Source organism: Mastomys coucha, unplaced genomic scaffold (genome assembly GCF_008632895.1).
Source record: "Mastomys coucha isolate ucsf_1 unplaced genomic scaffold, UCSF_Mcou_1 pScaffold21, whole genome shotgun sequence".
Taxonomy (NCBI): domain Eukaryota; kingdom Metazoa; phylum Chordata; class Mammalia; order Rodentia; family Muridae; genus Mastomys; species Mastomys coucha.
In genome coordinates, this window is record NW_022196904.1 from 175,010,502 (window position 1) to 175,022,734 (window position 12,233).

At 44.6% G+C, this 12,233-nt stretch overlaps 1 protein-coding gene and 1 pseudogene across 1 annotated transcript in view; both read left to right on the top strand.

Moving 5' to 3' along the window:
• Positions 1–12,233, top strand: part of Abcc2 (ATP binding cassette subfamily C member 2) — a 60,857-nt gene that overhangs the window by 24,644 nt on the left and 23,980 nt on the right. Inside the window, exons 10-16 of the mRNA XM_031384837.1 lie at positions 2,099–2,353; positions 3,315–3,380; positions 4,739–4,876; positions 5,607–5,753; positions 7,640–7,724; positions 8,391–8,457; positions 9,965–10,091. Coding sequence (XP_031240697.1) covers positions 2,099–2,353; positions 3,315–3,380; positions 4,739–4,876; positions 5,607–5,753; positions 7,640–7,724; positions 8,391–8,457; positions 9,965–10,091 — 885 coding nt within the window. The remainder of the gene's footprint in view (positions 1–2,098; positions 2,354–3,314; positions 3,381–4,738; positions 4,877–5,606; positions 5,754–7,639; positions 7,725–8,390; positions 8,458–9,964; positions 10,092–12,233) is intronic.
• LOC116104153 lies at positions 8,762–8,893 on the top strand (annotated as a pseudogene).

Genomic DNA, 12,233 nt, shown 5'->3' on the forward strand with positions numbered 1-12,233 from the left:
TTTTTTTTTTTTTTGAGACAGGGTTTCTCTGTGTAGCCCTGACTGTCTTGGAACTCAACTCTGTAGACCAGGCTGGCCTTGAACTCAGAGATCCGCCTGCCTCTACCTCCCAAGTGTTGGGATTAAAGGCGCACCACAACTGCCCCGCTACTTACTTATTTTAACTACATTCTCTCATTACTGACTTCTAACGGTTTGGGAGGTGTTCCATTTCCTTGAGATGATTTTGCTCATCTCTCCTCTGATATTTAAAATTATATCCATTTATTTATTTTTGTGACAGCATATATGAGTATGTGTGCATGTTAGGTATATGTGTGTATGTGGGACTGGGTATGTGTGCGTGTGTGTGTGTTTGTGTGTGTAGATGAGAGGACGACTTGCAAGAGTTGGTTCTCTCCTCCCACGGTGTGCGTTCTGATGATCAAACGTAGGTCATCAAGGTTTTGTGGCAATTGTCTTTACCTGCTAAGCCATCTCTTTCTGGCTCTGATAACAATCAATTAAAGCAACCAGGACAGATCTTCAGGGCAGGCTATCTACTTTTTTTTTTTAATTCTAACTTGTGGCAAGTTGACACTAAAACCAAGCATAATATATAGTACCTCATACTGCAGTTCAGGTTGGCCTGGAGCTTACTATGTAGCCCAGGCTGGCTATAAACTTCCAACAATACTCCTGCCTCAGCCGTCTGAGTGCTATTACAGATGTAAACTATTATAGGTAGTTTGTGAGGCCTAGTAAGGAACAGAGCTGTGAGTTTCAGTCTCCTGATCTTTCTAACATGAAAGCAGAAAGCCTATGTCACCAGGTACAGGCATGTAAACTTGCCTGCAAGCAGTACAGAAAGCATATGATACACACATACACACACACACACACACACACACACACACACACACAAGGATCAACAATGCTGCCTTCTTCCTTCTCCCCTTTCATCTCTCATTTCCTCATTTTCTCCCATCCTCCTGTATTGGATATTCCATGATACAATAGTGAAATGGGTAAATGAAGACCTTGTCCTCATGACTTAAATCTGATAAATCATAGAAAAACAAAACAACTATGGCTTATTATAATTAAGGTAAGTAAAGAGTTAACTACAGAACATTGTATGGGTACACAAAAGAAGTAACTCTTATAAGTTTGGGAGACTAGCCGTCATTTCAAAAGTTGCATTTAGTGGTCCAGTGTTTGAGAGATCTTGGGGGTCCAGATTAATGGAGACTGCTGGTTCTCCTACAGGATTGCCCTTCTCTTCAGCTTCTTTCAGCCTTCCCTAATTCAACAACAGGGGTCAGCTGCTTCTGTCCATTGGTTGGGTGCAAATATCTGCATCTGACTCTTTCAGCTGCTTGTTGGGTCTTTTGGAGGGCAGTCATGATAGGTCCCTTTTTGTGAGCGCTCCATAGCCTCAGTAATAGTGTCAGGCCTTGGGACCTCCCCTTGAGCTGGATCCCACTTTGGGTCTGTCGCTGGACCTTCTTTTCCTCAAGCGCCTCTCCATTTCTATCCCTGTAACTCTTTCAGACAGGAACAAATATGGGTCAGCATACACCAGCTGATATGAGGCCCCTAACACACATATAGTACAGGACTTCCGGGTCTGTGTTCATTCAAAGATGATGCACCTAACCCTCAAGAGACTGGAGTCCCCAGGGAGTTTAGAGGTTAGGTGGAGTGGGGTGTGGGGACATCCACATGGGGACAGGGGGGTGGGGAGTAAGTGTGGGATGCGGAGCAGTTGGAGGATGGATGGGGGGTAATGGAATATGGAGTGTAAAAAATAAATTAATTAAAAAAAGAAAAGAAAAAGTTGCATTTAAGTTGACACAAAGGATAGACATGAATTTGGGAAGCAAAGAGATGTGTGGTCGGTGGGATTTAATGAAGGGGAAAATAAGAGGAACTAATGGTCAAAAAACGAGATAACATACTCTAACTATGTTAGAGTTTGGGCTCAGAAGCCATAGTCCCATGGAGAAGCTACGTGTATATGGAACCTATCCTTGTGTTGTGTCTTCATTTCCTGAGGTTCCGTTCTCTGGTATCTTTGGCGTTATCTGCTGACCCCAATCCTAACCTTTTTCTTTAGGCACTGACCCTATCTAACTTGGCAAGGAGGCAGTACACCATTGGAGAGACAGTGAACTTGATGTCTGTAGATTCTCAGAAGCTAATGGACGTGACCAACTACATGCACTTGGTGTGGTCAAGTGTTTTACAGATTTGTCTGTCCATTTTCTTCCTGTGGAGAGAGTTGGGACCTTCCATCTTGGCAGGTGTTGGGCTTCTGGTCCTCCTGGTCCCAGTTAATGGAGTTCTAGCTACCAAGATCAGGAATATTCAGGTAAAGGAATCGTCATCAGTGTGCGTGTGTCTTTTAAACATCGAACCTCTGACTTTTGCTACTAATGCCTAGAGGGAGCCAGGGGAGGGCAAAGCTCGTGGAAGACTCTCTACCGTCCCACAGGTACTCAGCTCTTGGCCCTTCCCTTTCAGCCTCTCACTGGTCACTCAGTAGAGAATTTTCCCACCTGGTTCTGCTGAGCTTCCTTAGAAATGATTTTTTTTTTTTTAAATCTTGTTTCTCCATCACATAGCAAGATAACCCCCCCACCCCCCAGAGCTGTCAAGGGCAATGTCAGTTTTCCGTTTATGTCTTTACAATCACCCTGCCTCTGTAGCTCTTCCAGAACCACAAATTTTGGAGGTGGGCTCCCTGGAGTATGGGATCTAATCAGTCACGTGTTTTGCATTCCTTGAGTAGCAAATACTGTCTTAAGACGAATGTCGTACCAAGGTCACTGCAACAAATCAGACCGGGATCCTACTCACAAGGGCCTTCTGTTCTGCTCCCAGGGTAGAGAGATAGACAACAAAGAAAAAACCTCAGCTCAGGAGGAGTACTACACAGAGAACTAATTGTAACATGATAGTGAGTGGGTAGGGATTGTCAGTGAGGAGGTGGAAGGGGTCCTCTGTAAGGTGGACATCAAAGCCAAGCTGTGAGTCACACATCCTGACAAGGAGGGAAGGAGCCTTGCCAGCAGCCACAGGCTGAGGAGAGAGTGCAGCCAGGCAAAGGATGAAGGAGGACTGGGAACAAGCTTGGCGGGGTCAAAGGTCAGCGAGAGGGTAAGGAGAGAGGAGACAGGATGGGAATCAGCAAGAGTTGAAGAGAAATAAATGCCCTCACTGGGCACCTCCAGTTCAGATTAAAAGGCAGCCACAGTTTCCTTGGGGCCTACTGTCAGCAGCAAACCTGAGCCCTGTCTCTCAGAAGTGCATTGGGTTTTGTCTCTTGGCAGGTCCAAAATATGAAGAATAAAGACAAACGTTTAAAAGTCATGAACGAGATTCTCAGTGGAATTAAGGTAAGAAGGGTAAAAACAGTGACTCTTTCTGCCTGGTGAGTGTCACAGGACTCTTGATTCCTTTACCCACAAGTCTCTAATTTCCTCTTCTGTTGCTTCCAGACACTCTTGAAACTTGATTTCTATTAATTTGCCCCGAATGATTTGCCTTTACATTTTACTGGAGAAAACTTAAACAAATTTGAATTTATTTGACAATTTTATAAATAACAAATTCTGACTCTATTCCCCACCACACACACACAATTCGCCCCTCTAACCCCCTTCTGCTCCCTCCCTCTGAACCCTTACTTCTAGCTCTATCCTCAACTCCCTATCTTTAAAAAAACAAAAACAAAAACAAAAACCATACAACCCACTGAGTTTAAGTCGTATTATTTGCATGTACATGAATCTAGAGTTATGGAAATGTATTACTGGCTACATACCTGAAAAAAAATTGCTTGTTTTCCCCCAGTAGCCATTAACTACCAGTATCTCAGAGTGAGAGCTGATGGGTTTGAGCTGTATGCTAACAAGAGCTGTGAGCCCTCCCCATCCCTGGGGACTGCAGACAGGGTCCATCATAGATAATGGCAGCCGCTGTACATTCATGAGTGTAACATCCGTGTCTCATATAGAAACCAGTGCTTCACAACCCCTCCCCCTCACTAGCTCTTCCACTACTTCCACACCCTTCTACGATCTTCTCTGGGCTGTGGGAATAGGAGGGCGGTGATTTAGAACCACCATTTAGGGCTGAGCACCACTCTGCACTCACTTATCCTTAGCACTTTGGTTGGTTGTGAGTGCCTGCTTTAAAGGCTGTCTCCAACAAAAGACGCTTAAGCCACACCCACCTGTGGGTGTGAATGGAAACACTTACAAGGTGGCTTGGCAAGTACTTTTAGCAAAGCAACAGTAGCTGGTCCCCCAAGGCATGGTTCCAGTTTCTTCAAGTTCAGATGATGTCACTTCCTTGATCCACTCTGTCAGTGAAACCTTCCCCAGGGCTTCTGTTTCCCTAGAAATGATACCCTACAAAAGCTGAATGACTGAGTCACCTTGATTTTGCCCAGAAGTTTCCAAATTTTAACGTGGGGAGTTCTGTGTCTTGGCGCATTTATTTGAACAGGCAAGCCAAGACAGTTTGTTAAAAAAAAAAAAAATAGATGAAGTATGTAGGTGAAATGTTTTACATTTAGCGGATTGTCAATAAATATAAGCTACCTCTCTATTAACCTATTAACAGTTTTATAATCTAGGTTTCCAGTCCCCAACTTTTTGGTAGCTTATCCTAAAATAAGGGTGGGCCATACATATGTACCTGGTACCTTTTCAGGGGACAATGTGGATTTTGTTCTTCTCTGACCCATTAGATCCTGAAATACTTTGCCTGGGAACCTTCATTTAAAGAGCAAGTTCATGGTATTCGGAAGAAAGAACTCAAGAACTTGCTTCGGTTCGGCCAGTTCCAGACTGTGATGATTTTCATCTTACACCTAAGTCCAATCCTGGTGAGCAGAGGGAGAATTCGGACTGAGGTCCTGCTCTGGAAAGGAAAGTTTGTCCCTAATAGGGCTCGAGGTCTATAAGAGTAGAGCCCTAATTTCAGGGGATCTGCCCCTCCTTCCTCAAGCTTCTCACCACCCCTATCACCCCAGCTCTAGTTCTACCCTGTGGGCTACTGGAAGCCACTAGTGAGGTTCAGAGCATGCACCAGGAATTCAGTCTCCAAGAATGATTTTCACAGGAGGACTTGTCTTCATGGGGGAAGCAATGTGGGTGTGGTGAAAGAGGGAGAAGACCCAAGCTCTGATCTTAGCAATCCAGTCATTGACACTCTCTGCTTGGGAGAGACATTTCCTCCTCTAATGGGATCAAACTTCTACTTCCTCCTCCTTCCTCTCCTCCTCCTCCCCCTCCTCCTCCTCTTTTTTTTTTTTTTTTTTTTTTTTTTTTTGAGACAAGTGTTTCTCTGTGTAGCCCTGGCTGTCCTGGAACTCACTCTGTAGACCAGGCTGGCCTCGAACTCAGAAATCTGCCTGCCTCTGCCTCCCAAGTGTTGGGATTAAAGGCGTGCACCACCACTGCCCGGCTTGGGATCCAACTTCTTATGGGTAATCGGAAGAGATTGGGATAATCCCTAACATTCCTTCAACTGTGATATACAAGCATTCCTGAAACTTTTGCAAAGGTGTTTGGACTATTTCAGCAGTGAGTTTCTTCTGACCTCACTCTTCCTAGGTCTCTGTGGTCACGTTTTCTGTTTACGTCCTGGTGGATAGCAATAATGTTTTGAATGCGGAGAAGGCATTCACCTCCATCACCCTCTTCAATATCCTGCGCTTTCCTCTATCCATGTTTCCCATGGTGATCTCTTCAATCCTCCAGGTACGTAGGAATGCCCCTGCTAACTGATTAATGCCTTACAGTGCAGATTCCTAGCCTACTGTATCTCATGTCTAGTGTTTGCTGGTGAGTGTTTCCTAGGTTTCTCGCTTCTTCTAAAGCAGAGGAGATGTTGACAAAGCATTAAGTAAATATGGCGCAAGAAGAGAAAATGCTCTGACTTTGAATGGACCTATACTGTAATAAGTTTGAGAGCCTCAAGTCGACTTAGTAAAGCTTGCATGAGCCTGAGGCACTGTCTTATGTTCTGAAAACTTACTATAGTCACTAAGTACATAGTTACCAGGAACTAGACAAGAGGAAGCCCTGAAGTGCAGATGGGGGACTGATGACAAGACCAGAACGTTGGGCTTAGAGCTGGCCTGCATTCATTCGAGAGGTGGCCAGATTCAGACACCTCTGGCCATAAGGACTGAGGTCAGAGCGAAGGTCTTCCCGTCTTAGAGGGCATCTGGTGAGGGAATGAGGGAGCAGCACTCTCTTCTTAGATATGGTTTATTGTATACACAACAAAAGTCAGATCAGGAAAGGTGCTCATACCTTCACACTTTCACGCAATGGAACACTAAACCAGAAAGGGTCTGGTGGGACAGTCTGCTTCTCAGGTGCTGGCCCATGAAGCAGGTGACTAGTTAAGGGTCTATACTTCAGCAGAGCCTGGATATCTGTGAGAAACAACCCTAGAAAATAGGAAGGACAATGAAAGACAGCCATGCGGTGGGTGCTCCTTGAAAGCCTCCCAGCCATGAGGGTGCTCCTTAAAAAGCCCCCAAGTCCTACTGCCTAGGAGCCTCAGTGTTCTGCCGGTACTGAGACCAGCTAACAGTTAGTCTTTGGCCAGTTCCTCTATAGAGAATGCAGTAGTAGATCACCTACAATACTGACTGGTTCATCAAGGCATAGACTCAATCAAATAGGGGCGAGACTGAGGCCCCGATGAAGGAAACCGTCCTGCAGTTTCTCTTCTTCCGTGGGTGATTCACGAACTGGGGAAGTCGAGTTTCTGTGAAGATAAGCGGGTTAGGAGAACAAAAGAGAACGACACCAAGTACCTTTATCAAGTGATCTTTACTAAATGGACCAGGATATTTATAGCTAAGGCAGAACAATCCTTTGGCTTTTAGCATAGACTTGAGAACAGGGAAATAACATGGCAGTCTGTAAACAAGCCCCTTCAAGCAAGGGCTCCAGGCAGGAAAGCAGATTAAAGGTTCAGTTCCTTTTGAAGTCTGGGCTACCAGTTCTGTCTTAGATCTCTGGTGCTGTCTCCAGTCTTCACACCTGAGAGTTGCTATCTCTGGAACCCCTTAGCACTGGCCAGAACAGCTCAGCGGGGACATTACACCCCGAGACCAGAGGTAGGTAAAAGTTAGGGCTCTGTCACAGAAGAAGGTGGTAAACAGCTTCTGGAAATAAGTCCAAAGTTTAGAGAGAAATAGCAACAGAGTTGAATTACCTGAGTCTCTGAAAGCTGATATACTGTCTTTATATTCTTCTGTCTGCTGTGGGATGGCTTGCAAGACTGAGGTACAGTTGAGTCTGTGGTAGTGGTCAGGAGGTTCCAATTGTCCAAAGTCATGGCTAATGACAAAGTCAAGATCCTTTCTTCCCCTTAGTTTTATTTCCATAAGGGCAACTCTTTATTAAATTATGTTTTTGTTTATTCTTTGAATTTTTCATATAACAGATCTTGAGTCTAATTCTTTCCCCTCCCCTAACTCCTTCCAGATGCTCCTCCATCTCTGTACCCACCCAACTTCATGACAAAACGAATCAAAGTGAAGTAACTACAAAAAGCGTGGAGTCCAGTTTGTGTTGGCTATGTTACCAATTTTCTTATTCCTGATTATCTCTGTGCCCTTCTCTAGGCCAGCGTCTCTGTAGACCGTCTGGAGCGCTACCTGGGAGGGGACAATCTGGACTTATCTGCCATTCATCATGTCTGCCATTTTGGTAAACAAATTTGGAAGTTATTTCCACAAATTATTCATAGTGCTAGAACCAGGCTATTTATAGGCTGGACTTAAGCACTACAGCTAATGAAAAGAAAGGGCTACGGAACCCATTCTGAATTGATTTGTCTTGTATAATAAACAGCACAAACTATGTACTCACTTAATGCTTAGCCAGATTTCTAAGCAAAACAGCTATTTTGAGATAAGCAGGGAGTCCTGCAAGGGACCCAGGAAACAGAACCCAGACTGGAGCCAAGTGTGGGGATGGGGAAGGTAACTTGGGGTCACAGAACACGTGGGTTCTGAATCGTTAAGGCACCCATTGCCAGAGCAGTGGATCTGGAGTCCAAAACGAGGAGGGTTCAAATAAGAATATAGAATTCACTTGGAGGACTGTTACTAACAGAGGGCTGGGGGAGTAGTTGGAGGTGGAGATGTGGGGGTGTTGGGGCTGGGGTTGGGGTGTCCAGGGCATCTAGAGGTCTAAAGAATTTGAGTTCCCAAGTTTAGGTTCATTGCCTCCCGCTACTATAAGCTTAGCACCTAATAGAGGTGACTTTAGGGGCTGATAGATGAATCAGAAACATGGGCTAAGGAAAGACAGACAGTCACACGAGTACTCAGTATCACTAAAAGAGAAGGCTCTCTCCCCTCCTCTCCATAGATAAAGCTGTGCAGTTTTCAGAAGCCACTTTTACTTGGGACCGGGACTCAGAAGCCACAATCCAAGAGTGAGTTCGATCCCCTTGCTTTCTGGCTGGCTCTTCCTCAGGATCCTCCTGCCCTACCCTGTTCTCAGGAGATTCTATTCAGTGGAACACTAGAAAAGACAGTATGTTCTGCTCACTTGGATACTAGTTTAGGCTCCACCCTGGAGGGGTGAGCTGAGAGCAAAGATCCTGAGCCTTTCCCCACGGTTCTGTGTTCTATCTTCCTTCATGACGTGTCTCTAGGTAAAAATCCATGAAGACCTTTGTTCCTCCAGATACAAGGTGGAGAAAGTGCATGCACTTCCTGAACTTTAGAATCTAGATTATCGCTTCTCGGCCTTTTGGCTAAGATCAAGTGTAGAATCTAGCTTTTCTCCCCAGTCTATGGAATGGGAACCATTGCTGTAGATTTCAGAGGCGGGTGTGGCCATACATACCTGCCATCTCTGCAGCCAGGAGGCTCAAGCGAAGGGATCATGAGTTTGAGACCCATCTAGACTATCTGGCAAGATTTAAAAAAAAAAAAAAGATACTGTAGAGTACTCCTGTTCAGAGAGTATACTACTATAAACCAGTTTATTCTTGCGTGCTGCTGTATGTAGAGTATCGGTTAAGCCCACCCCATTTTGGGCTCCAGAACCACCATTCACTCTGGCTATGGATGCCTTCCAATTCAGAACCTGTATGTTCTTTCGCCCCAAGGAACGAACTCCATGACTTCCTACTCTCTCTCCTATTCCTGTAGCCTTGAAGTGCACTCTGGGGTCAGCACCAGGGTCAGTCAGAGCAAAAGGCTCTGCTCTAACCCTCCCACCCAAAAGCTTTCCTTCATAGAGAGGAAACCAGTCACAGCTCCCACTCCACTGCTGCAGTCCAGAGCAGGTCAGGAAAGACTATGTGACAGCTTCCTGATGTTCCAAGTGCTTTCGGAACTCAAAAGAGTTAAGCAGGCATGAAGAGTTCCTGGGATTCTAACTCAGTGTAGACCCGTCCCCAGCCTGAGAAGTCAGAGTTTCAGGGTCAGGATTTAGGTAAGGGAATTTGCTTCCAGCAAATATTGCTCATAGAATAAATAAATCTGAGAAACATTAAGTCATGAGTTTAGTTGAGAAGCAAAATCCAACTTTGCTATTTTAAAAGTAAAACCTTAGTCCAAAGGAAGTGACCTTTCAAAACTGCCCAACCCCACAGTATCGGAGTCGGGACCTGAACCAAATCAGGTCTAGGCTCCTGAGAGAATGTTGTTCAAACGTTGGTCCTAAGAGAACTTTCTCGCCATGGGTAACATTTACTGTTGCAAATGCCCCTTGGATAGGAACTTATTTGATGACTTTGATAAGTAGAACTCATTCTTCAGTGTCTTAGAACTTAGCAACAATAAAGAAGCACTTTGAGGTCTCGTACATCCACAGCAAAGTTTCTAGTCTTGATGGGAAAGTTATCTAAAGTGAGATTTCTTAAAGAGTCAGAGAAACACCTTGAACGACTGCCCCCCTCCATGTCCTTCAAAACCATTTCTCTCTTTCAGTGTGAGCTTGGACATAAAGCCAGGCCAGCTGGTGGCTGTGGTGGGCACCGTAGGCTCTGGGAAGTCCTCTTTGATATCAGCCATGCTGGGAGAAATGGAAAATGTCCATGGGCACATCACCATCAAGGTGAGTGGAAGTGTAATGGAGAAGACTTCCCCAAACGCAGGCCTTAGTGTGGTTTCCTCAATTGGTTCTTAGAGATATCTAACGCAATTGTGCGATGTAGATGCTCTGCCTTACTCCAGTCTTATACAAGCAGACTCTAGGGAAAGAACCTAAGACTCTGCAGGCAGAGCTGTCAGTGAGATTCATACACGCATACCAGGTTATTTAACCTGTTGGCGAGAGATGTCTTTCTTCACAGTATAGGCATTTCTGCTGTAAATATATGTGTGTCAGAAAGCCTCACATCTGTAAAATTATGTAATAAAAGTAAAAGGACTGAGGACTGGAGAGATGGCTCAGTGGTTAAGAGCACTGACTACTCTTCCAGAGGTCCTGAGTTCAAATCCCAGCAACCACATGGTGGCTCCCAACCATCTGTAATGAGATCTGACGCCCTCTTCTGGGGTGTCTGGAGGGAGCAATAGTGTACTCATATACATAAAATAAATAAATCAATCTTTAAAAAAAAAAAGAGTAAGAGGACCTAGGAAAAATTTGTAACCAGTTACTAAAAGCATAACTTTGTAGGGCTGGAGAGATGGCTCCATAGTTGCAAGCAGTTGCTGCTCTCACAGAGGGCCGGGTTTGGTCTCCAGCATCTACCTACATGGCAGCTCACAACCCTTTGTAACTCCACCTCCAGATTATCTGATACTTTCTTCTGGCCTCTCTGGACACAAGACACATAAGTGGTACACATATGCACATGCATGCAAAACACTTAAACACTTAAAAATAAAATAGATCTTGAGACAACAAAAAACTTTACTTTGTAATCAGGGTCCCAATAATAAGCAACAATAAAATCAGTAATGATAGTGAAGTCAACACTAGCGTTTGTACCTAACATCATAATTAGTCTTGAGTCTCTCTGAACCCACAGCAGTGTAGAGACGAGGCAAATGCTCTCCTCTGAGCTATATCCCAACTGTCTCTTTGCTTTAATACCTCCCACCCCTGTGTGTGTGTATGTGTGTGTGTGTGTGTGTGTGTGTGTGCCACAGTGTGCATGCATGTCAAGGTCAGAAGCTAACCTCAGATGCTTCTGTTATTGTTCACTACTATGTAAACCAGGTTAGCTGACCCACAAGCTTCCAGAACGGGTTCTACTGTCTCTGCTTCCCAGTTCCCCTTGGAGCACTACCATCATTGATACATCCTACTGTGTCCAGCTTTACCAGTTCCCTTTTCTTGAATTTTGTTTTAAAACACGTTGTAGCCTGGCTCCTTCTGCAGCCCACGCTGGCCTTGAATCTGTGATATCCTCCCTCAGCCTCCCGAGTAGCTTTCCTTTCAGGCTTGTGGCATAGTGCCTGGAATTCCTAAAAATACAATGTTAATCTTGGTTTTGTTTCTTTGCTTGTTTGAAAACAGAGGAAAGTGAATTTATGGCATTTTAATGAACTCTCTGAGCTTCTCCAGAGTTAGATTTACAGGAAGTTATAAGTAATTTTCCATTATTAAACCAGATACTATTTGGACCACAAAGATCGTTTTAGCCCCTTCTAGGGCTCTCTTTTTAATTATGAGAAAGTTTTTTTTGTTTTGTTTTGTTTTGTTTTTTGAGACAGGGTTTCTCTGTATAGCCCTGGCTGTCCTGGAACTCATTCTATAGACCAGGTTGGCCTCGAACTCAGAAATCCACCTGCCTCTGCCTCCTAAGTGCCGGGATTAAAGGCGTGCGCCACCACTGCCTGTCTTAATTATGAGAAAGTTTGCACGGGGTTGCTTTACCTTAACCTGCTTGGGAAATCAAACATTTCTTCTTTCACAGTATGCTGAGACCACTCCTCCTTTATCAAGCTCCAATGGGCCGTATTGTGTTTTTAAACCATGAGCTGTAGCAGAGAGGAATACAGCTTTAACTGTCTCCTGGCTCCTTTTAGGAGACCTTTTGTCGCTAACTTACAATTCAGTTATTTCTCAAAAGCTGCCATTTACCAGTCTCTGTTCTTCTGCTGTGTTAATTTCCGCCTCTTCGGATTTGTCTTCCCAGGGTGTCATCTATGCCATTTGAAAGAATTAACATTCTATTAGCGCTAACCAAGTCATTGGATTTGACTAAACCCCTGTTCTCAGCAGCAGGCACATGCCTTCTGATTT